This window comes from Oryzias latipes, chromosome 4 (genome assembly GCF_053564925.1).
Source record: "Oryzias latipes strain Hd-rR chromosome 4, Olatipes_Hd-rR_3.1".
In the NCBI taxonomy this organism is placed as follows: domain Eukaryota; kingdom Metazoa; phylum Chordata; class Actinopteri; order Beloniformes; family Adrianichthyidae; genus Oryzias; species Oryzias latipes.
The window spans coordinates 25,775,271-25,801,520 of NC_136240.1; the positions used below are offsets into that span (position 1 = coordinate 25,775,271).

Consider the following 26,250-nt stretch of genomic DNA (forward strand, 5'->3'; position numbering starts at 1 on the left):
GGGATGGGATCTCAGCTGCTGCTAGAGATCATTTCAAAGTAAACTAGGAAACATGCTACCAGTTCATTACATGCGCCAAAAACTCAAAGGATTTCATTATTACCTTCATATTTCATTCCCATTTAGAGGGAAATAGCTGTAAAGAAAACGTGTCCAAAGTATTACAAAATTTTTTCTTACAATTTCTTTACTTTTATTTTTTAACGTTTTGAGATAGCTTTCAGAACATGGATTTAAGAAGCCACAGTGTCTGACTGTGACACGTTTTCAAATCAAAGATTCCAGTAGGAAATATTTTATATGGCGCGGGGGGGCTTTGACAACATTAGAACAAATAAAGGATCAAAAATAAGTATTGCAAACAGTTGTATTAGTGTTATGAAAATTAAAAACCACTGGGCAGAACTTAATTCTTCAAAACCAGCAAATGGATTCAACTGGCAAATCTTATGATTTGTGTTATTTTGGAAGATCTGTGACAGTTTTCTTAAAACATTAGTTTTCCACTTGCCATCATGGAAACAGTGCAGACTTTGTCTAAGGCCAGGGGGCCCGGATGGGTCAGTGTACACTCTCCTGTGCCCCCTGTTCCTTGGCACTGGGGGCTCCTGTGGTAGTCCCATTGACTCATTGACTCTCTGTGTTGAGTTGCTCGGTGTACTGACCCCCCCCCCCCCCCCCCCCCCCCTTCAATCAGCTTCACTGCACAGGTGTCCAGAGGGCCCTGGCTGGCATTTCCCCATCTTCTGTTTTCCTTTTTCCATTTCCTAACATTTTTGTTAACAGAGGTGTTATCCTTTTTTCTAGAATTTTGGGAAATAAGTATCTGAGTAACAGTTTGAACATTAAGTCTGACTTGTTTGCAGCTTTAAGAATCAGGTGATCAGGTGAACGAAAGATATAAATAAAATGGATCCTATTTAAATAAAATTAAACCTTCTTTTGTTTCCAGTCTTTTGGGCAAAATAAAACAAATATAGTTGAAATAAATAGAGTAAAGTATTACCAATCTACTCAAATAAAGGTGAGATGTGGTTAAAAAATGCTCCCAGACAAATAAAGAAGCAACTTAAGTAAAATAAATAAATAAATGAATTAAAAAAAAACTAGTAAACTGGATTTACATCCACCTTTGGTTGAATGTGATAAAAATGGACACTGATAAGATTGAATTTTTCCAAAAATTGAGTTTTACATCCAACTTTTGAGCAAAAGAACACATTTGACCAAAAGAGAAAAGTTTTCCGACAAAGAGACACAAGAGAGAAAGAAAAAGAAGCTTAAAAAGATAAGAGCAGTGTCCTCTCTGCAGCTGTTAATCATCTGGGATTGTGGTGGCAGCGAAGGACACTCGCCTGGGATCGGATCTGCTGAGTAACAAGGACTTCGTGTCTAAACGCCTCCAGCTTATCTGGCAGCCTGATGAAAATTACACCTCATACAGAGCTCATGCACTTTAATCAGATATGAACCGAGCCACGTGGATGCTCAATTCCACATGAAAAGCCATTTCCTACCCTAAAAGCAGCAGGTTTAGCCTCTTTTTCTCTGTCAGGCCAGATCCATGACAGATCAGCAGGTCAGCGTAGTCTCAGCTGCATGATTCACTCTCAGCACACCGTGTCCTCCATGCTTATCTGCAATCCCTCGCCGTTTCCTGTGACATTTCCCATGAAGCTAGCATCTAAATCCTCTTCATGCCTCATCGTTTAAATTCAACAAATCCAGCACGGATGAGCTCAGCATGGAAGAGTCAACTGTTTTCATAAACAGCCAAAAAAAGGCAAACTTGTGTACCTGTATAACCAATTATCATATTTTCTGTACTTAAAGGAACAAAAAGAGCGCACTGTCAATAAATACTCTATTTTTTAAATTATACCATATATGAGGCATAACAAACTATTAGGCACATTAAGTAAAAGAGTCACAGATAGGTTTGTTAGTCGGTCAGACTTCAGCTGTGTCCAAATTGGAGGGCTGCGTTGTTCCCGGGCTGCATTTCTAGGCTGCTTATCTCACAAGTGTTGTCCAAATTCAACCTCTCCTTCAAATGTGGCCAACAAATACGCCCTTCTTTTTCCCGATTTCAAAGTTTGGTCTGGTGTATCCTACTATGCTGTCCATATCCCAAGATGCATTGCGGATGAACCCGGAGATTTTCTGACAACAATGGCGGAGTGTGAAGCGGGACCCGGAGTTGGAGATAATTGCACCTTTTTACAATTACACCTCCAAGATTAAAAGTTGGATCAAATAAGCCAGGAAAATTTTGAGCTCATCGCCTGGTTCACTACTCCTCTCTGTTCGGGCCTCACGGTTGCTATGTTGCCGACAACGGCTGGAATAATCTAAAGCAGAGGTGGGCACTGAGGGCCGCAGTCCTGCATGTTTTCCAGCATACCCTGCTCTGGCATGTTCTGATTGGCTGGACACACCTGAACCAGGTAATCAGCCATGAGTAGGGGAAGAGTATCTGGAAATCATGCAGACACACCGGCCCTCGAGGCCTGGAATTGCCCACCCCTGATCTAAAGGCTAGACTCGTCCAGATTCACAGCTGTTAACATCTGACCTACCCGCTCGCCGAAGGGCCCGGCCAACGTCGCTCGGGAAGGCTGAGGCCATCTCATGATGCGGAAAATTTAGGAGTACAAATCAGTCAGTTTAAATATTCTAGAGAAGCTATTGAGTCCACAAGAGTATTACTAAACTATGTTAACATTTTGATTAGCAAATGTACAGAGAAACTCATATATTAAAAGAATAAAGTTGCTACTTTTATACTTTTCCTTTCTGTGTGGGCAAACATGCCTCTTTAATTTATGACATGCCTCTACTACCATTGCCAATTTTTGTTTTCCAATAGTCTCTACAGCAAAGGTAAACATTTGGCAAAAGAGCAACTTTTGCATTGAAAATCTACAGGTGACTCAAAATCTGGATTTAACTTCTGCCATCAACCCCTGATGCAACGAGGAGGAGCCATTAGAACTATATTTAATCACACAGATCCATCTTCTGCAGGAGATTAATTTCAAAAATGGACCTGCCTGTTTGTATTTTGACCTTTAATATTCCAAATTGAAAGAGAGGAAAACCTGAATTTAGGAAATAAATTCTGTTTTCATGAGCTGAACACAATACTGTGATGTCAGTCTCCAAGTCTGATGACAATACTTCAGCCCACAGCAAAAATGAAAGAATTTGAAATGTGATTAAAATAATAAAACGTTTGAAAGTCCCACTTCAATTATCTTTTGACGCATTTTAAAAGCTTTCCCAGCGTTTTTTTTAATTGTGATTATACCGTTAGTAGCCAAAATTAAAAATAAAAAAACTATAATTTTCTAGGACTTAGTTTCTGCAGAGCGTCAGCAGTTTATCAGAAATTTACCTCTGAGTTGTGGGCTGGACTGATGGTGCTGAGCTACCCCTTCCCCCTTCCCCCTCCATGTGGCTGAAGTGCATTATTTTGCTTACAACGGTCACTAACAAAATAAATAAATGTTAAATCAGTCATCAGTTCTTCAATCTGGTCATATTTTCAACTTTGAACAGTTTTTCTAAAGAAGCAAAAATTAGATATGTGGTGCGACGCGTTTTTTCACGGTAAAAGCTACAGAGCTGCAAAGAAAAGTGGTAAATATTCTAAACATCGTGTTAAGCAATACAAACATCATTTTAATTTGAAAGCAAAAAAATCTTCTTACTAAAGGAAGAAATGTTTAAAAGAATCATTAAAAAAACTGTATCAAAACTTGTTTGATTTTGCAGATGATTCAGGACTTCGTGACAGCTTGAGTCTTCAGCGTAGACTGTTGTTGCAGCATGAAATTTCACTGTAATCATTCAAACCCAGGGTCATCCGTGGGATCTTTTTTGTAAAGTACACTATTTTGTGACATTATTGAAAAATTTTGCCCATCCAGTTTGTGGATCTTTGCTTAGACCACTGCCTCCACAAGCCGGTCCCAGATGAGCGGAAGATGGATGGATGGAAACATTATATATACGGGAATATACAAAATAAATACATGCTGTTGCTTTTAAGTATATTTTTTCCTGAATTTTATTTTTAAAGCCTTAACAAAATCAAAGAGCTGTCATGGTCATCGAGCAGATTCAAAAAGATCTAATTTAAACAAAGTTCAATTTAATTAAAAGAACGTTGCAACAACACAATGACTGTTTTTGTGTATTTCTAGAAGAGTTCATCAGATAATAAAGAGCCACTGATGGTAATCAGTTCCTGTAAAAGGACGATCAGTTGAGTAATCCTGACAGTGTTGAAGGAGAAAAAGAGGAATGCCTCTGCAGCCTGGCTGTACTCACAGCTCACAGCCGCTGATCGCAGTAAAAGAGACTTATGACGGCACTGAAAGGCTCAACTTATGGGCTGTCATCTCTGAAAAGTCATTTCACCAAAACAAATCAAGTGAACAAAACATTTTCTGTGACTCCTCAACATTGAGAAGAATGAAAGCACAGATTTACAAAATAAGAAACAGGAAAAGATGGGTTGAGTTTTTGATGTTTGAGTTTTTGAAGTCTGTCTCAGATGAAAATGATGTTTTATGAGTTGTTGACATGCATGTGTGGCATTTTTCTTATGAAAGAGAACAAATGTAAAACAAAATCCTTGCACTTTTACATTATTGAGCATTTCTCCTTTTAAAAATGCTGTCAAACTGTCGCAAAGATGTTCGGTTTGAATTAACACAAATTTTAGGTACATCCAAGGCTGGATTTTGTTGTTGGCTGCACTCATTTAAAATTAAACGTAAACTTAAAGTCCCATTAGCTGTTATGTACCCGGGTGCGTGACATGTGTTCTTCACATTTGTATTCTCTCTCTGACAGAGTTTGAAGGCTTGCTGTCCCGGATTAACCAGAAAGGGTAAAAATAAAAACAAGAATAAAATCAGGAGACCTTATTTATTATTACTGCCCCGATGAAAATAAGAAAAATATCATAAAGTTCAGGAGATGAGAGCAGGCTGGCTCCCCATCCCGGAGCGGGTCTCTGTCTGGCCGTCAGCTTGCCTCCTGGGAGCCGGCATAGGTGACCACGATTGCTCCAGCTCCATCGACCATGTGACAGACTGTCCAGAATGTACCGACCTTCGCCCAACAGTCCCAGTCCCGGCGAACTCCTGCTTTGATAGGAAAAATGATTTAAAATAATTTAACTTGGGCAATAAATGTTGGTAAGTTTTCATATCAGTCACTGACCTTCGTCCGCAGGCATAGCTCAGTATTATTAATCTATTTTCAAACTCATCGTTCCAAATAATAAATACATGACACCTAATCTACGAAGTGATGAGCAGAGTGACACTCTGTGCTCTCATAGCTGACAAAACGAACAAGACTATGTAAGATAGATGAGAATGCAGCATCTGGCCCTTTCACGCCTCATTTACTTGATGGAATACTAATAAAAGCCATATGACAACGGCATACTAAGTGTGCAATTAATATTCTAAAATATTCCTGCAGTGCATGTGGCTCAGACCTGTTGGAGGACCCCGAGCAGGGAAAGTGACGGCTCTGTCTAGTTGGTAAAAATGAGATGTCCGTATTAACCTTTTCCCCAGTGCTGGGCTGAGTACACACGGCTACCATTTGTTGTCCTGTTGCCTGACAACTGTCCTGACAGCAGATAAATAATCCCTTCAAGACTCTTGTTATACTCTGAACTTGCAGGACAGGTTTGCCATGTTTTTTCTGGAGTTGTGACCGCTGCTTTTGGTAACTGCACCAGGGGTCACTAACTAGTGGACCGCGGTCTGGATCCAGACGCTGGGTCATGCTGACCCAGACCCGGACCCGAGCTTGACACGAAACTAAGACGACGGGCGCCTCTATGTAACCCTTGTGCTATCCTAGGCATTTTAACATTGGGAGTTGGGTCATCTAGACCCACTAGACCACATGTGTCAAACTCAAGGCCCGGGGGCCAAATGTGGCCCTCCATGGCATTTTATGTGGCCCCCGAGAGCATAGCAGTTTTTCATTTCTTAAAATAAAAAATAAAAATTGGTGTGTATTTATTCATATCTAGGTGGAATTTGACTTGGAATATGGGATTGGGCAACTATACATTAGGACTTCAACACTATCCATATAACCTAACCTGACAGAATCAAATTTAAAAGGATTTATGCTAAAGGAACAAGCAAACATATGTTTTCTATGCAACTGTAATTGTCACTTTAAAAAGTTATAATAAATAAATAAATTAGTTGTTTAAGATTAAGAAGTAGTTACGTTTATTTTTCATTACATGTAGTTGAATGTATAAGTCATATCCGGCCCTTTGAGGACAGCCGCTATGCTTATGTGGCCCTCAGTGAAAATGAGTTTGACACCCCTGCACTAGACAGTGCTCTGAACCTTTTTTTCTTCAATGATTTGTGATCTTCACTGGTGTCCATGGATTACATGAAATCTTTCCACCTTTATCCACCTTTGTCATGGTAGGGAGAACACGTCAATGGAAGGCTGGAAGAATTTTTCCTACAGAAAGGCTGAATAAAGCATGAATATTCCTGTTTTAAAATGTAAAAACTTTAAACATTTGTTCAAATGTACGTTTTTCCGAGGAGGTGTTTGATTTGTGCAATATAGGGAGCACAAATTTATAAGGCGCATCGTCAATGAATGGCGTATTTTCAAAATTATGTCATCTATAAGGCGCACCAACTTTAAGGCATATAAAGCAAGACAAATTGTGTTCGAAATAACTGTAGAACTTGTAACATGGTACACATTAGCGTATTCACAATATCTGTAATTCCTAACCGTGTTTATAACATGTATAAGAAAAAACACAGTCCAACATCGCTACATGCTGGCTACGTTAGAGTTTTCACAATACGTGGAACTCCCAACCTTGTTTTGCAACACATAAATATAAATGCAACACATAAACCCACCTAACGCTGCAGTTCGCCTACAAGCCAAACATCGTGGGGCTTGATGCTGTCATCTTACCTGCTGCTCTGGGCCTTGACCCACCTAGAAATCACCAGGACCATTGTGAGAGTAGTGTTTTTTTTTCTTCTCCAGCGCGTCCAACAACATCCGGCCAGGTCTGCTGTGGGGGAAGCTGGAGGGAGCAGCAGTAGATGGTTGTTTGGTGGTCCATAGATTCCCTAACCCAGGGGTGGGCAAACTTTTTGACTTCTGTGCCACAAAGGGTTCTAAAATTTAACAGAAGGGCTGGACCAGGAGATGATCGGTGGGGTGTTTTGGTGATCTACCTCATGAGAAGAAATACCATTGAATCTGGAAGAAAACAGGCTTAATTTGAAAACATTTGGAAAAACAAAAATGTAGAGAAATGGTGCATTCATTAGGTGTTGGAATCATTGGAAAAATGACAATTGAGTCGGAAAGAATAGAACTTAAAAAACAAATTGCCCAACACTACATGAATGCAGAATAATTGTCTGCATTTAAACAAAGGTCAATACGTTTGCAGTATACCATAAAAGAAGACATTAATAAGGATTATCAATATAATTTACTCTAGTTTGTTGAGCCAGATTAAACAGTTTGGCGGGCCAGATGTGGCCCCTGGGCCGTAGTTTGCCCACCTCTGACCTAACCCATCATCCGCAGGAGGTGCCATCTGCACAACTTTGTGTCTGAGGTGGTAGTCTGCAGTAATGGAGCCCCCTAGGGAACCGTGCTCTCACCATTTTTCTTCACCCTCTACACTTTGTACTTCACAGAAATACCAGAAATACTCAGATGATTCAGCCATTGAGGGCTGTGTATCTAAAGACGATGATATGGAGTACCACTCAACCACTAGGAGCTTTGCAAGCTGGCGTGAGAACAATCACTTGTGCTTAAGTACAAGACCAAATACAAACGAGTTGGTGGTTGACCCCGAAGACGAAGAATGGTGACCCACATAGCAGTGAACATTCAGGAAAGGGAAATTGACATGGTTAACAGTTTCAAGTACCTGGGTATCCACCTCAACAACAAAGTGGACTGGTCCCACAACACTGATGACCCGTTCAGGAAGGGTCAAAGTCACCTACATCTTCTAAGAAGACTGAGGTCCTTTGGAGTGTGCAGACCTCTGCTCAGAACCTTTTATGACTCTGTGGTAGCCTCTGACTTTCTTTACACTGTCGTCTGCTGGGGAGCAAGCAGCACCCACTGGGACAAGAAGAAACTGAATAAGCTGGTCAGGAGGGCCAGCTCTGTCCCGGGCTGCTCGTTGGACTCTGTGGAGGAGGTGGGATGAGATGAGGATGTTGACCAAGCTCAGATCCATCAGCTTTCGTCCCCTAAAACCCGACTGTAAAGGGACTGAGGAGTTCCTTCAGTGACTTACTCAGATACCCACTGCGTAGAAACAAGCGTTATCGCAGGTCTTTCATTTCCACCACCATCAGACGGCACAACTCATCACTATGACCAGGTCATCAAGAATTTGCACAAAATTGTAATTATTATTAAAATGATTTTTATGTTTATTGTAAATTTTTAAACTTTGGTTGATCACTCCGGTTTGTAAGGCTCACTTATAGTGCAGAAAATAAGGTATCTCTGTCCCGTAAAGGGTTTTAATTGGGCCCTTGTGAGAAGTTTTCTCCTCATTTGCGTGTCTCCAAGTACTCCAATATTGAACTGTCTGTTTTCATCACTCTATTGAGTTTATAAGTGGCCCCATAGTTGGTTTTGTCCTGCGGTGTGTCTAAAAATGCTAAATGACGCTGCTGCTCCAAAGCAGATGCTGAACCGCTGATGGATGGCTCAGACTATCCTGGACGTGAGGTTTTGATCAACGGCTTTCTCCACACAGCCGGTCAGGAGACGTAGCGGCTGCTGTGTTCATGCATCGATGCTTAATCCACTATTTGCACAAAAAGACGAAGGTTAACTCGACCGACATAACCCCTTCAATGATCGATCTGTCACCCGAATAAGTGCCTTCACTTCTTAAACATCTCAAACCATTACAGGGTCCACTTGGTTGATTCTTTGTACCCCACTCCTGAAATGTTCTGCCCCAGACTGAGGCATATTTGAGCTGCAGAACTCATATACCGGCATATTAGACGTCTAATTGGATTATGATTGTCACTGAAAGGAATCATTCTAGGGGACAGGACTGCTTCTATTCCAAAGTCAGCCCCTGTCACCAGTCTTTAGCATAGCTGCTAATCAATTCAGTGCAGAAAGATCATCACAGCCAAGGTCAGGAGAAAGGCCAACAGTTGGATCCGTGCGATAAATAAATAATTCGAGCAGGGACAACTTGTTGTCCGTCACCCAAAGGAGCTCGGGACAGATGCGTGTTTGAACCTAAACGAGGGCTAACCTCTCATGCCGCCGTTTGCATGGACACAAATAAACGCAGGTTGTCGTGACCATGAAAGCCGCCTGTTTGCCTGCAGACGGGTTGTCGTGCATGCAGCAGATCAGCGTTTGAAGCTCTGGAAGCAGCGAAACATCCTGCAGCTGCTCGTTTAATCGTTGTGTTCCACACTTCTGTTTCACTCTCATACCTCGGCCTCAGCCGCTTGTTGAAAAAAAGTCTGACGTGCTGAGACTAACAACGCCACGGAGAGTGAACAGTCATTTTCACGGTTATTAGAAGCGTTTAATAACCTAATTTTTTTTTTTTTTTGCATGTCAGAAGGGGTGAAGCTTCACAGAACCCCCATCTTGGAACAGATTAGCGGCTGCAGGACTTCCAGTCTCAGGTGTCTCCTTCAGGTACAGACTAATTAGTCTAATTAGGTCCTCCATTTTCACCCGGGTTTCTTATCAAAGCTGTTTTCTTATCAGGTCTGAAAATTTAATTAGAAACATCGCTGGGATTAATGAATTTATGAAATTACTGTTAGTTTTAAAGAAGATGGCTCTCTTCTTCATTTTAGCCCAGAGGGATGGGAAAAGGGATCGGAGGAAAAATCGAAAAATTGAGGTAATTGAGGTCACATGAAGGACATAAAGGTGTTTAAATGTCTGGATGTTGTTTTTTAACGAATGTGACTCAATTTGACGAAAGTGTTTCCATTGCAGTTTTGCGAAATGTCAATTTCGATACGCCTCAAAAATCGCTGTTTCCTTTAGGCAAATGTATAATCGCAAATTTAATTTGCGCAATTCATATTTAAAAGAAACATGGCTTGTTAGGCCTTCACTTTGAACTACAAAAGCTAATGGTCTACTCAGCCAATCATAATCAAATTTTTATCTTTAAAATGATAGATGCTCGTCTCGCTCTGCTTGCTAGACAGTTTGCCAGCCTCCTCCACCCTGTTCTCCACCTCCTGGTGCAATGCTTTGGGCTCTGAGAATCTCAACATTCATGCACCAAGTTTATCCCAAGCCCACAATACATCGTTGGCTAAGACGCCAAGGAGTATGGTTTTATTTCATTCACATTTTTCTGTAACAAATATACCTTTGCTCACATTCCTAATATTTCTCCTTATTGAGATCATTTTCATAGAATTCACAGTTATCAACAGCAGTCCTACTGGCAGTGTGTCTACCAGTTCTCAATCTGATTTTTAATTTTTTTTAAACCAAACACACACCACTAACTCCCCTCTGTAGACCACCAGCTCAGCACCAACAGAGTGTAAAATCAGCTGTAGACACCGATCTGAACCAGACCAGAGAAGACATCAGCCGGTCCTTCAGCATCGCTGTCCAGATGAGGAACACTCACAACTTCCATCTGTCCGTCATCTTCCAAACCCCCGGAAGCCATTTTGGGGTTGGACTGTGAAAGGAAGGTGGGGTGCCCAGAGAGCAGGGGGAACATGGAAACTCCACACAGAAAGGTCCCAGCCACCTTCTTAATGTACTTTTTACAGCAGCATTAAAATGCATTACAATTAGATGGATGAAAACAGACCCACCCTAGATACCTGGATGCAGAAAGTAAGAGAACTCTTTCAAATGGAAAGAATAACTTTCCTATTAAGACACCAAATGCAAAACTTTAATGTAAGATGGAGCCCAGCAAAATCATTGATACTGTCATCAGCTTGATAATACCTCTAGCTAGTCAAATGCTGTCATGTTTAGATTTTATATTTCTGTTTAAGGTGAAGAGTCTTATAGCAATTCAACTTCCTGTGTGTATCCTTGTTCCAATGTACCCAGTTTTAAAGTTGATTATTGTGGAAACCATGGCGACAACCGTGTGTAATGCTCTGTTCCAAAAAGTTTGAATAAAATATAAGTTCTAAAAAAAAAGAAAGGTCTCAGCCAACCAGGACCTTCTTGCTGTGAGGCGAGAGCGCTGACCACTACACCACCGTGCCCCTCCCATTTGAAACTTTGTAGACTAATATTTGTTTCACTCTCTTTGTTAGCCAAAAACAATCAACTTCAGACACAGGTTTTTTTTTTACTTGTATACAATTGTTATGTTATTGAAACAAAGTTTTTTTTTATGCCTGGAGTGGAAGAAAGATGGAGGTTTTTGCACACTAGTCACAAAAAGATAAGAGAGCACAACATTGTTTTGTTAGTCGGACATTTGAAAGATGTCAAAGTTTAGACGAGGCTCTCTGTTCTCACATGAAATGGTTGCAAATGTGGCTTTATTCATTCTCGTGTTGCTTACAGTGAATTGGTGCCACTTTTAAATATTTGCACTAAATCATTAATTCTATAACTTATTTAAAATGTATACCTTTCTGTGGAACTCGTTTTAACCATGAATAAAAATTCTAAAGTTTCTATTCAATAGAGAAATGCAAAGAAATGGACGCACACACAAAAATGACATTTATGGTGTCTTAAGTTGGTCCTGAGGTGCAACACTGACCCCTAGTGAGCACTTCAAGCTCGTAACACTTGAAGAAAAGTGAGCTCTCCTGTAGACTTCATTTTTCAAAATTTAGTGATAATAAAAAGGGATTCAAATATTTACAGCAAATTACTATCTAATAATTTTTAGGTTTTTGTGGTGCAATAATTGAGATGTTTTACATGCTGAAGTGCAGTGATGCAACGCAACTGTTTTCATGAATAAATGTTTCAATTAATTTAAGCAAATGTTGCAAACATGTTTTAAAAGTAAAGTCCCATCAGGAGAAGGCCCTGTGGAAGTTCTGTGACAAATGACAACAAACCTCCTAAAGACAGCAGTATTTTGTTTTCTAAATTGAAAACATTATTTTTACTGAAATCTGTCCGTGAAAATACTGTAACATTAAGCCGGTTCGGGGAATGAAACAGGTTGGGGGTTACAAGACAAAGCATCGATAGATACACCTAGTGACACCTAGTGGCCAGTTCTGATAGTACTTCTCAAACAAACAATTTATTAATTTAAAAAAAAAAGTGAACCCTTACATTTTAAAAATCTTTCTTCAGTTGTGAATCAATCTGTGGTTGCTCTATATTTAATTTAAAAATTAGTACTAAAATGGGAAGAACTAATATTCTATTTTACTCCAATTAAACATAAAAAAAGCATTCCAACGCATTTGTTTTTTCTTTATTTTTATTGCTTTTTTTCCACTGTAACAATTTTGTCCCTTTTTTTCTGTCTTTCTCTGCTGTTGGCACTACATAATCAGAATATCACATCAGGTTGTTCATCTATTTGAAGCCTTCATCTTGAAGCAAGCAAAGTATGAATACAGCTAATAAAAATAAAGGTTTACCTTTTTTTTTTCTTACTATACACATAAAATAAAAACTTTTTTTGTGGGGAGGGACCCCCTCAAAAACGGGGGTATTAAAATATTTGACATTTGTATCACAAATCAAAATAAATGAGACAAAAATAAAAACTGTACAAAAAAGATAAAATTCCTTTTAAAAAATTTTCAAGTGAGTAGTGATTTGATCGACTGTGTTACTGACTGATTAAAAAGGGGAGAGTTCATTTCTTCTGCTGAATAAAGTTCAAATTGACTTGATGGCGGACGTGGGGGACCAAAGGGAAGTTGGGGTTTGGATGCACCACAGAACCTTTAAAAGAAACAAACAAAAACAACAAATATTAGTGAGAAAAACCTGAAAAAGCTGCTTTTACTGCAGTTTATTTTAATGAGGAATCCTAATGGCTGACCTTGAGCTATGAAGGGTTTTCCAGGCTGGAATCCTGCGTTCCCCGGTTGGATGAAGTTCTGCGGCATCCCGTAGGTCCAGGACGGAGGCAGGGTGTACTGGGGACCTTTGTTGTGGTCCCACAAGCGGGAGCCTTGACTCACGTTTGAAGGCTGGGCCTGGTGGCCTGACTCTATGGATAGAAAAAATAAACCTTTTTCTAAACTTTCAAATCAACATTTTATTACAAAAAATTATAGATTACCTCAAAAACACAGTGTTTTTTCAATGAGCTTTAAGAGCTGCCGATTATTAGTCAAATACATACTTTACTTTATGCATTATGGCATTTTTAAAAAGGGAAATAAAAAACTAGGTCAAAAATGCCTTTTAGATCACACAATTGTAAATTTAAATTAAAAGGATATGGAATTAGTAGAGGAGTTCCACAAGGCTGTATACTGGGGTCCAATATTTTTTGTTTGTAGATGATGTTATTGTTTTCCAAAGAAGGATTTTTAATTGACACAAATTAATTAGTTGTAAATATTGAAATCCAATCAGGTAAATAACATCCAATGTCTGCCCTTTAAAAATTAGTACAAATATTACTTCAAGCCTTAATCAAAATTTAGTTTGTCTAACATATAGGGATGGATTTTTAAGAATTTTTTCATCATAGAATGCAAAATAAGTTTATGTTTAGAATAATAGAACAGAGACAGTATAGAGAAAGTTCAAATTCTTAAAAAAAAAAAAAAAAAACTCTTAAATGCTTCTGATTCTTGTTATATTTTAAACATGTTTCTGTTTATGGATGTTAATTGTAGAAACATAAAATTATAATGACAAAATGGTTTTAAGCTGCTAAATTTAAGTGAAAGTATACGTTGTTTTTGTCTGAACTGAACTGTTTGGGGTTTCTACAGCAACTGTCTCATTAAAATATTAGTTTTTTTACAACAAGACTATTACAGGAATTCAGCTTGTATATGATGACAAATAAGAATACGAATAGAAAAGAATAGTTCGTCATTTCTAACACTTAAGCCTTGTAACATGAAACTTGGATTTACAAAACAAAAAAACAAACAAAAAAAAAAAAAGTAAAGATATTGAAATATGAAGCACAAGCTCAAGGCAATTTGGCCCAAAATATGTCTGGAGAACATATACATTTGCTCAGCGCTTGTAAAAATACAATGGATTTATTAATTATTTTAATAAAATTAAGTTAATTTAAAAAAAAAAAAAAAAAGGAACTATACTCCTTTTCCTGTCTTTTCATAAACAGGTGGAATTCAAAAATAAAAAATAATAAATAAAAAAATTTAATATGGATCATAACACAAAGTTTCCATCTATTCATCTATCTATCCATCTATAACAACACGGAGAATTTTACTAAATCAAACACCCAACTTTAATTTTAAAAAGAATGTAAATGAAAGTGCTATCAACTCAAGTTACTTTAAAGCAATATTTTAAAATAGTAACTTTAAAATAAGCTTTCAGAGTTATTTTTTATATTTTAGAATGTTAAAATCCTTCCTTTTTGATGATAATTGATTACAGGATTTTTCACACTGAAAGCTGTAAAACAAAATTATTATAAGCCTAATGTCACATTTATCTCTTAAATATTTGTTGCGGGTTTTGGATTTTTGCAAAAAAGAAAGTAATTACAATAATAATCTGCAGAGTGGTGGCAACAGATTAAACTAAATGAAGCTCAAACTAAAAAGCAACTTTCTTCCTAATTTATTTTACTAAAGAAATAACTAAATTTCAAAAAGTCATGTTTAAACCGCCGTGTTTTCAAATCAAAGCCAATTTTGAACCTAAAGTTAATGTTTATTAGTTTATGTTATTGACATTAACTAAAAAAAAAAGAAAAAAAACTTTACACCTAAATAGCAATTGTTAAACTGCAAAGTAAACTTCTCTTTGATCTTCTCCAGTGAAGAGCTCCATTAAAGCGGTTAGAAGTTGTTCTTTAGGTGAGTAGATGCAGAAAGAGGTGGACAGAACCCCACAGGAAGATAAAGGTGGTGCCAGAGTTCCCCCAGTGAATACCTGACTTGCCCACTGTGCCATTCCCCATCAGTGACCCCGGCTGAGCCATGTGGTTGCGCCAGTGCCCCTGCCTCCCCGCCGGCTGGGCGAAGATGATGCTCGGGTCGTTCAGGTTCATGGGAGTGGGGTTGCCGCCCGAGCCCGTACTCCTGGCGGCTGAGCGCAGGGCAAATTTCAGACCTGGCGGGGAGGGGACTGTGGGGGAGGAGGAAGTGAGGACCGGGCCGTGGATGGGCCAGGAAGTGGAGGGGATGTGGACTGGGTGGTGTGGCTGCCCCTGGGACTGGTGTGACTGGTGCTGGGGGTGTGGGAGGAGGCCCAGAGCTGTGAGAGCCCCAGGGTGATACTGGCCCGGGCTGGAGGAAGGAAAGCTAAAGAGAGAGAACGGGACCTGGGGGTGGGCGGGCTGCTTCTGAGGACCTCCACTCGTCTTGCTGTGGGAGGACTGAGGAGAGCCAGAAAGCTGGGATGAACTCTGGGGGGCGGAGCCAGGCTGAGGAGAGTAAGGTGGAGTCTGGCGACTGTCAGACTACACAAAAGAAAAAGAAAAGTATTTTAGATTATGTAGCAAGAATGATTACCAACTCATTTTTAATGATTTTTTTTCTTTTAGACGTTTGGGCCCCTTGCAGTGACGTCAAACACGTGGTGGTGTTCGTCATTTCGGAAGTCAAGCTCACATTTGATACATCCCACCAGTAAAATTGGTGACTTGTGTAGAGAAATGGACACTAAATCTCATCGAGCTAAGCTACGGACACATCGAGCATGTGACGTACGTTCTAGAACGCGCTAGACGCACATTTAGCCCGTGGTGTTCACACTGGACAAACAGGTGGAGGCGGCTGCTGCTGCTTCTTCTTCTTTTTCTACTGTTTACTAGCGCATGACTGCCACCTACAGTTGGCAGAGGTTTGGTGCAAATGTCATGAATGTTGTTTCAGTTTTAACTTTCACAGCTCTATTCCAATATCCCAAACCGTAATTATTAATTTCTCCTCCATGATCAATTTTCAGTTGGCACTTTTGTGAATTGAAAGGGACGCCATCCATACATCACTACCACAGTGGAGTCCCTGATTGTTTTAAGTTCAATCTGGTTTAAATTTCAAACGTGTTTAAAAACGGTCAAAAAATGGTTGCAGAAACTTAAGAAGCTAAAAGTGAAAGCCAGAGTTTATTAACACAGACATTAGCACACGTTTCTGTAGACTCTTTATTGGAAGTGGTTGCTTGAATGCAGGTTTAGCTGTAGAAACACCTTGCAGTGACATAACGCACGCGCTGTTGTCTGCCATTTTGGGAATCAAGCTCACGATGTTTTGATACATCTGACAGGAAAAAGACTGAGAGGATGCAGACTTCTGTGTAGAGAAATGGACACTAAATGTCATCATGGAACACATGCAGACCTTTATTTTTTCGTGCTGGCAACGCAGAGGGAACTAATGAAAGGTAGACGTCGCCTGAACACGACAAAAGATCGACACGAAAAAAAGACTTCCACTATATGACTTCCAAAGTGGTGAGAGGGCATTTATGTAGGCGCTGGAAGGTCACAGGCAAGGGGTCTATGTGGAAACTTCTAAATCACCATAATGTATTCAATAACAAACAATGCCAGCCAGTTCCATTCACCGGTCTTCTATAGAGAACATCAGGAAGAACCAAATAACAAAACTCTGGATCTTCAAAGCCGTTTCTATGCATACAATCCAGGAAATCAGCAGATGCTAGAAAATGACTCAAAGTTTCAAACACCAAGACTTGGCAAACTACAACCCATCTAATACCCCTGGGACCACACCCCCCAGCCCCCACCTCACCATAACCAGATATTCGTCATTTACTCACACATTCCGAAGGCTGTCTGGTTCTTCCGGGACAGTCGACACCCGCCTGAGGAACAGGGATGGACTGGGAGCTCACCATGGGTCGTACCATGTGAGGAGCTGTGCAGGAACAAAAACCGTCAACGCCGTGTTTACAGAGCAGTTTTTTTTCGTCTGCTGTCCACTCAGCAAGGCTACTGAGATTGCAGGTTTTCCTCCATGTGGGGGTTTATTTTAAAAATCGGACAGGTTTTCACAGGATGAATTCCCTGTAGCTTCTCTCTCCCTAAAAGACTTCCGGTGTGCGAGCTCTTTCCTGGTTAACTGCAATGTTCTTTAGCTTTGTTTAAGCTGAAAGTCTCCTTATTGTAATAAATAAAAGGAAAAGAAAAAAATGTTGTTTCTATAATGAATACCTGGAGCACCAGGATTCCTTTGTTTAAGGTGACGGTACTCGGGACAGTCTCGCCTCACGTGACCCGGGTCCCCACACTGAAAACAGCGCCTGTCCTTCGGCTCCCGCTCCTCCTCTTTGACGTCGTCATCTTTGTCGTTTTCTTTCTTCTTCATCCTGGAAGGAAAAGTTATGTTGTGTCCAAAAACGACAAACAGAAAAGCATTCTGATGTCAAAAAAACACCACAGAGGTGATTGTGCAGCACTTTTGATCGCTTCTCGTTTATTTTGTTCTTTTGTGGCGCAGCGGAGGGGACAACCTGCGCCTCTTGGGACAGTCCTTCATGTAATGTCCGATCTTCCCGCAGATCCTGCAGCACCTGTCGTTTGGGGCCAGCTCGCCGTCTGTCAGCACCTTTGAGTCGAAGAAGTAGTCCTGTAGAGCAGCACATGTTTAATTAAAGATGCTCAGATTAAAAAAAACAAAAAAACATTGTGTGTGTGAGCAGAGGGAGACCGACGCACCACTTCAGTGCCGGGAAGAGGATAAAAGGGCGTCCCAAACAACTTTCTCCCATTTATAAAGGCCTTCATGATGAAGTTCGTCACTGGAGGAGGAAGAGAAGGAAGAGATTTAGAAGTTCTATTTTCCTTGAGGCTGAACCATTGACTGTATTTAAGAACTGGATTAAGTGACCCCTCCCCCGACATTCCAAAAAGGAAGTACCTGCAGGCCACAAGAAGCTAAAACCCAATAGACTTCCGTATGTAGAGCATCCTGCCCCCTGATTATTGAGAGCTCTCTGTTTACACTCTCCCGCTAGCTTACAGCCCTTCACACCTCCAATTAAAAAAAAAACAAAAAAAAAACGCGAGCAATATTGGAGCTATCCAGCCGTACAGTTTTGATTCAGATGCCAGCTCTGATGAGGAAAAAAAAAAGACGTACATGGACCTGGTCGTCTACAAGTGGATGGATCAGAATGCAGCGGAGCCCAGCGTGTTCTCTACATCACAAAAAAGCTCTTTTTCAATTAGTTTGCTTTTTGTATTCACAACAATTTTAATGAAGAAATACTCAGAAATGCAATTTTAAGCTTAATTTTGTTCCCCATCATCATCAGAACACGTGAAAACACAAAAAAACACAACTTTCCTCAGAGTGGGTTTTAATACATGTTTTTGCTGATCTCCATTTTTATTTTCATATTCTTTCTGTAGTAGAAAGTATTCAACTTATCAACCGCCCAATCAGATGCCTTAATAATGTAGCCTGCTTTCAAGTGGTAGGGGTATGGGCTTCCAACAAGGTCAGCCCTGATTGGTGAGAATGGTTGCCATAGAAACGATGACTAAGACCTATTCGGATCAATCACTGCTTACTGACATCTTGTGGCTCCAAGATGGCGAACTCCGTATAGCAATAAAAAAAAAAAAAAAAGGCGAATGCTCCGATTTCATTTTGTTGGAACCAGAAGTAAGTCATTTGTCACCCACTCGGCCCAGTTCTCGTGGTTTCTTACTGGGAATCCACAAGCTAAATCTGCATGATCAAGTTCAATATAAAAAGCAGCTATAAAAGCATTTTTTTTACTTACTTTTGCGGGAAACTCCAGCACCAAGATTGTGATTCAAGTCGAAGGGATCTGGGTTAAAAAAGTATATGTAAGCAGAAATAGTCACAAAAGAGATAACCCTCTGATGAACAGATGAGAAAATATTTGAATTAGAAAGGATGGGGAGAACATTTCTTCCAGGTGGTGTTTAGCAACCTAAACCCTAATAAACTTTGGACCTCTTCTCTTTTCCCGCTAATGAAAAAAAGGTTCCAATATAGGATGCAGATGAAGGTGGTCACCTTCGATGGCGATGCATTTGCTCGTCCACTGCTTCTCGAACGTGGTGAGGCGTTTCCTCTGGCGGATGCTGATAACGTGCTCCTTAAAGTCGAACTCTTCGGTGTAAAATCGAAGAAGCCCCAGCCACAACTCCCCCACCGACTCCATGTTGGGCTGGCGCCCTGCGAGGCGCTGACGCTGCAAAAACATGCAAAGGTGTTAATACAGTGGTCCCTAGCTATAACACAGTTCTCAGAGTCTCATAGTTTTGATTATGCAGTTCCCTGTGTTCTATGTCCTAATTGTCTGTTGACCTTGTCAATCAATCTTCTCCGTGCCGTGTCTCCTGTATGTACTCACATATTTAATCACGATCAGATCAGCGTTTTTAATTCTATAATACCAGACTTTTTTTTCTACGATGTTTTGAACTTTGGAAGTGTGAAAATGTTCATATTTGTCTTAGAAAAGTGTCTAAAGTGTGTAGTGAGGAGTTTTACAGCCTTAAAACATCTGTAATCCTACGTCACTGATTATTTATGGAAAAACTAGGGAAATTTAAATAGGTATGATTAAAACAGAAAAGAAAAACTTGCAAAAGAATGGCTAAAATTGTTTAATGAATAAAAAGAGGCTATAACTAAAAACTGTTGTGATAAAAAAATGAATTCTACTTATTTTTACTGCTTATTCTGTTAAGCTTATAGGATTTTTTTTTAGCTAAACGTATGCCAAGTGTTTTAGCTTCCAACAAATATAAAGTATTTAAGGGTTAAATATTTTCCTTATGGTTTCAATAATCAAGTTTGACACAAGCAAGAACCTCCTGAAAGATGCGTTTAGATTGATCAGAAAAGCAAAAGGAGAAACTCACCAGATCTGCAATGTCATCAAAAAAGAAAGCGTTCCAGCCATCTACCATCCTCTGGGGAACAGTCGTACCATCAAAGATCTGTAGAGGAAAAAGCGTAGTCTTGACTTCTCTGGCTTTAATCTTAGAACTACTTCAAGCGTCATGTCTTCCTCTTATCCCTTAAGGCAGGGGTTGGCAACCCAAAATGTTGAAAGAGCCAAATTGGACGAAAAAAACAAAAAAGAAACATGTCTGGAGCCGCAAAATATTAAAAGCCCTATTTAAGCCCTATAATGAAGGCAACACATGCAATATGTATCTATATTAGCCTGCTATCAAGATGACTAAGTTGCTACAAATACATAGTGAGCATTAATGATCAAATGTTTATTTGGCCTGCAGTACATTCTGCGGAGAACGACGCGTCACGTGACTGCTCTGTTGTGCAAGTTTAACTTCAATACAATATCAATGAATTATGTTTCATTCCTTTGATAAAATTAAAAAAAAGTAATAAAGAAATCCGATTTTTGATGTCATTTTTATTTTGAGGATTCGAACAAAAAACAATCAAATGGAACGTGCGTGCCCCATGACAGTCAGCTTGCGCTTGAATGACAGAACAGCTTCAAGCATTTGCGGTGCCTGGAGACTTTCATTCAGCTCGTGTAGCTGGCTTGTCACAGTCATATCCACCAAAAAGTGCAGCTTTTCGAGCCACAACAACTTCCAGATGCGAGTAGTTCAGGTCTTTGCTTTTCAGGAATGTTTTCACGTGTTCTAAACAGACAAAGTGACGCAAAACATCACCCCTGGACAGCCATCGGACTTTGTTGTGTAGCAGGAGATCAAAATATTTCCTTTCAACTTCATCAAGCAATGCATGGAACTGACGGTGGTTCTATTTACATCAGCCACCTGCCTAGCGGTCCGCTAAAAGTAAAAAAATAAATAAAAATAAAAAAAGCACTACTGGTACAAACGTGTGTCGCAGGCTATGACGCAAATTTTCGTTGACAGAAAAGTTGAAATTTAAAATTGTAGTGGCGGTCATGTGCATTTTAGGTCTGTTAGCAGCAGGGGATTGTGGGATGCGGTCTCCTGGTCTAATTAGGGCTGAGCATGAGCGTTTCTGTTTGCCCATGTTTCTTTTCATATGGCAGTTTATTCTTCCTGTTATATTGTTTCTTTATGTTGCACCATGAGTGTGTGAGAGGGAGAGAGGTTGATGAACCCTGTGCAAATAAAAAGGGTGGAGGCGTTTCTGCACTGTTTAGAGATAATATTGCAACCCGCAGACTATCATTTGGTGTGTTTTCATCATTTAAGTATGTGTCCTTTAAGATTGAGTTAAAACAAACTCCTCCCTTACTCTGCATAGTCATGTACAAACCTCCTCAGCACAGCCAAAGTTTCATTGATGATTTCACTGAAATGCTCTCAGTTGTGTGCACAGACTTTGATGGTCTAGTTATTACAGGTGATTTTAATGTTCATGTTGATAATGTCAATGACAAAAATGCAAAAGAGCTCAATGCTGTCCTTGAAACCTTTGATCTAATTCAGCATGTAAGTTGCCCCACCCACAGCAGAGGGCACACTCTGGACCTGCTCATCACAAAGGGGGTTAATATTTACAATGTCAGTGTGGTTGATGTCGCCCTCTCTGATCATTTCTGTGTATTCTTTGACCTGTCTGTTGCTCCCAAACCACCGCCTGGCCCTGCAGTTGTCCAAAGGAGACAAATAAATGAGAGCACTAGGGCACAGTTTGTAGAAATGATAAACCCTGAAAACGCCTCTGGTGCCAATGTTGATGAAATGCTGAATTCTGTTACTTCTAGTACAGGGCTCCAGACTAACTTTTTTCAGTAGGAGCACAGTGGCCCCTAACTGAAAATTTTAGGGGCACAACCAGAAAATTTAGGGGCGCATACCGTAAATCAACATTCTAACCAAATCTACTAATTTCCTCTGTATTACTAATAAATACTTTAATAATAGATGCAGAAATTACAATGTGCTGTTTCAAATGCAGTGTCAAATTTCATTCTGCACTTTTGAAGATGCAACAAGAAGGTAAACTGAGAGCACCATCGCTGTCATGACAGTACAAATAAGTAAAGAAAACGGATGGAAATTCATCTTTGTGACACCAAATAGGTACAGCCAAGATGCACAATAAGCGTGTTTGAGATCACCCAGGTGAACTCAATGCTGCACAGATCACCTGGTGTGTGACATATATTTTTGTTTTTGCTCCAATATTAACTGTCAATCATCACAAAAATATCGCGCGAAAGGGGTGGGAGCAAGGGGCAAACCTACCCGGACACAGCTGGAAACTGAACTGACTGAAAGCTGCCCTACAGACTACAAAACAATGCATTATGGGACATGTGTCCTGATGGTTTTTGTAGTGGAGTGATTAATTAAAATAATTAAAAATACCAATTCATTAAAAAAGGCTACATACATCACAAAACATTAAAATAATCATAAAATATAGAATAACACAGATCATACTAAGGGGGAGAGGAATATTAAAACTAAATTGAATGTTAAGGACAACTCCAATTCCCTGTTGTCCTTCAGTCTTGCTGCAGATTCGCTTTCATCTCACAGCCCCCCCCCCCCCCCCCCCCCCCCCGGCCCGGTGTCCCCAACGATCCAGGCGAGCCGCTGGTTCATCTCAAACACGTCTATCGTTGCATTTTCCCCACGTATTTTCAGTGCGTCTAAAACTAATGTTGTTTTTGCTCGAGCGTGTTTAAAGTTCAAGCCCTGTTAGCTGTCACGCATGTACGTGTGGGACATTTATTCTCCTCAGCTGACCCGACTCCCGCGGCAGCGATGAGCTGCCGTAACAGGCCGTGCATAAACCGTTTGATGCGCCGCCGTAACCGTAACCAAAACCTAAACCTTCCTCCGGGTCTGTGTGACCCAGAGAAAAGTTCAGCACGGCCTGCATGTATTTAGAAAATTACGAGCGAATAAATAAATACGTTCTAAGGAAAGTAAGGAACTCCTTCATGTGGTCCGGGGAGGGAGGGGGCTGTCGGGTTTCCTGCTTTCAAACCCTGTCATTGTCACGCCCCCAAGAGTCATTTACCCCACTGTGATTGGTTGGTCAGCTCCGTGCACGACAATGAAAAAGTGTCATTCATACAAACTGGCGGGCTGCAGTAACATTAAACCTTCATATCAAGGCGGGGACCGCAAAATATCATCTTGGGGGCCGCAAATAGCCCGCGGGCCGCGAGTTTGAGACCCCTGCTGTACACTCTGGCACTGGTACACTAGCCGCAGGTCGGAAGAACGAATCAATAGTTCGCTTGCTCATAGCTCAGACGCACATATCAGGTTGTGATGATATTTGTCTCCGTTTCCTTCCCACAGATGTTTACGCGCACTCGATTATCTCTAGGCCCCTCCCCCTTCACGCATTTTAGCCACTCACAGTGGCTTTCCCTATTCTTCTCACACGCAGTGGCCGCCTCACAGACAGGTATCACGCGAAGGTGTACGTGCTCGCGTTTCATGAGTATGTGCGCGAGTGTGTGTGTCTGCCTGCGTGCGTGTGCGCTCGCGTCTCGCGTCTCATAGATTATTTCATTGATCATTGACGTGCCCCTTCCACGTTTAATGTATAAAAAAATACGTAGGGTGGGGGAGGCAAATTTACTGGTCGCGCATGTGCGACTGGATGTAAAATTCAGTCGCACACTCTCAAATTTTGGTCGCAAAATGCGACCAATTGCTCGCAGTCTGGAGCCCTGTAGTATCTTGAATGTTCTGGATGCCATTGCCCTTATGAAGGTTAAATTGAGAAAACATAGACAGAAAGCTCCCTGGAGGAACGATGATCTAGTCAGGGCACAGAAACAACAGTGCCGCAGAGCTGAGCGAAAGTGGCGCAAGTCAAAACTCCAGGTTCATTATGAAATGTATAAGGGGGAGTTGTACGCTTACAACCAGATCTTATGCAGAACAAGGGAAAAGTACTTCTCTGAAATCATTGGAAGTTGCAGCAGCAACTCTCGTGTCCTGTTCACAACAGTAAACAGATTAACTAACCCTCCAACCCAGCTACCAATAGAACTGGTTTGCACACCCAAATGTAATGAGTTTGCTGTATTTTTTAATGACAAGGTTCAGGGCATTAAAAAAGCCATCAACTCCACAACACATAACTATCGAACAGCCACCTACTCACTCTAAGCTGACTCACTTTATACCTGTCACTGACCAAACTGTCCAAGAGACCATCACCCGTCTGAGCTCGTCTACATGCTGCCTTGATGTGTTACCCACTAGATTTCTAAAGTCTGTCCTGAACAGTGTGTTGCCATCAATTACTCAAATAGTTAACATGTCTCTTCAATCTGGAATATTCCCAGAGGCCTTAAAAACTGCAGTCATTAAACCTCTCCTGAAGAAAAGCGGTCTTGATCCCACTGTACTGAATAATTACAGACCTTTCTCTAATCTGCCATTTTTAGGAAAAGTCCTTGAAAAAGTTGTCTACCAACAGCTCACTGATTTTCTCTTATTAAACAATTCATTTGATGTTTTCCAGTCAGGTTTTAGACCCCATCATAGCACAGAAACTGCTCTTATCAAGGTAACCAACGACATCCGCCTGAACACTGATGATGGCAAAGTCTCGGTCTTAATCCTGCTAGACCTGAGTGCTGCCTTTGATACTGTTGATCATGGGATCCTTTTGCACAGACTCCAAGACTGGGTTGGCATCTCTGGATCTGCCCTAAGTTGGCTCAAGTCTTATCTAGAAGACAGGAATTACTCTGTTGAAATTGGGAGTTGTGTTTCAGACTACATGGCCTTGACTTGTGGTGTGCCCCAGGGATCGATCCTGGGACCCCTTCTGTTCAACCTCTACATGCTGCCACTAGGGCAGTTAATACGCAGTAATAACATATCTTATCACAACTATGCAGATGATACTCAGATCTATGTGTCACTGACAACAGGTGAATATGGGCCGGTGGATTCACTCAGCCACTGCCTCCAACAGATCAGTGCGTGGATGCAGAACAACTTTCTCCAGCTAAACTCAAACAAGACCGAAGTTATTATTTTTGGCCCACAGAAACAAAGAGAAAGTCTCAGCAGCTACCTTCATTCTCTGTCTCTTAAACCCTCAAATCAAGTCAGAAATCTAGGGGTAATCATGGACTCTGACCTGAACTTTAACAGCCATATCAAGTCAGTAACATCAGCGGCATTTTATCATCTGAAAAACATTGCCAAAATCAAAAACATAGTGTCAAAGCCAGACCTGGAGATACTTATTCATGCATTTGTCTCCAGTAGGTTAGACTACTGTAACGGCCTGCTCACCAGCCTCTCCAAACGAGCTGTAAAACAGCTACAGTACATCCAGAAGGCTGCTGCTCGAGTCCTGACCAGAACCAGGAAGTATGATCACATTAGTCCTGTGCTCAGGTCTCTGCACTGGCTCCCTGTACCCCAAAGAATAGACTTCAAAGCAGCTCTGCTTGTGTACAAGTCTCTCCATGGCCGAGCACCAAAGTACATCTCTGACATGTTAGTGCCATATGAACCATCTCGTACTCTGAGGACCTCAGGGGCCGGCCTCCTGTTGATTCCCAGAGTCAGAACTAAACAAGGGTTTCAATATTCTGCAGCTAAAATCTGGAACAGCCTCCCTGAAGTCGTAAGACAGGCCTCTTCTGTGTTCATGTTCAAATCTAGACTTAAAACATTTCTGTTTAGCCGTGTATATGACTGAAAGGTCCTATCTGCACTTTTTTTTCCTTTCCTTCCTTTATTTTTAAATCAATTTTCTAATTTTTTTTCTTTTTCTTTTACGTTGATTATTTCTATGATGTATTGTGATTTTAATGCATTTTTCTGTTTTGTGAAGCACCTTGAATTACTTTGTGTACGAATTGTGCTATACAAATAAACTTGCCTTGCCTTGCCTTGCCTTGCCAATGTGATGCGTTTTCAAAATAAATGTGCTTGATAGGCCGGAAAGAGGCTGCTCTCCCAGCTTCTCCTTTTGACTCTTCCTCTCTGAGACTGCGCGATGGCGTGCGGTGTGTTGGACACGGACAGTTCTCCAGCGCAGCCAGCTGATTGACAGCTTAACATTTCTGACAGCTCGGCTCCCGTATCGTCTGCTGCAAGTGACGTACTTGCCGGGCGTTACAATA

At 40.7% G+C, this 26,250-nt stretch overlaps 1 protein-coding gene across 5 annotated transcripts in view; it reads right to left on the reverse strand.

Annotated features, from left to right (window-relative positions):
- Positions 1-12,484: 12,484 nt before the first annotated feature.
- tut4 (terminal uridylyl transferase 4) overlaps positions 12,485-26,250 on the reverse strand; it is a 28,029-nt gene continuing 14,263 nt past the window's right edge. For 2 of the 5 annotated variants that reach the window (XM_020702556.3, XM_020702557.3), the window contains exons 21-30: positions 20,069-20,146; positions 19,215-19,392; positions 18,955-19,002; positions 17,882-17,964; positions 17,677-17,792; positions 17,378-17,532; positions 16,984-17,081; positions 15,130-15,658; positions 13,076-13,246; positions 12,485-12,975 (exon numbers count right to left, since the gene is read on the reverse strand). In XM_020702556.3, the coding sequence (XP_020558215.1) occupies positions 12,887-12,975; positions 13,076-13,246; positions 15,130-15,658; positions 16,984-17,081; positions 17,378-17,532; positions 17,677-17,792; positions 17,882-17,964; positions 18,955-19,002; positions 19,215-19,392; positions 20,069-20,146 (1,545 nt within the window). In that variant the 3' untranslated portion in view covers positions 12,485-12,886. The remainder of the gene's footprint in view (positions 12,976-13,075; positions 13,247-15,129; positions 15,659-16,983; positions 17,082-17,377; positions 17,533-17,676; positions 17,793-17,881; positions 17,965-18,954; positions 19,003-19,214; positions 19,393-20,068; positions 20,147-26,250) is intronic. The other 3 variants (XR_002290003.3, XR_013655605.1, XR_013655604.1) reach the window with 3 other exon arrangements.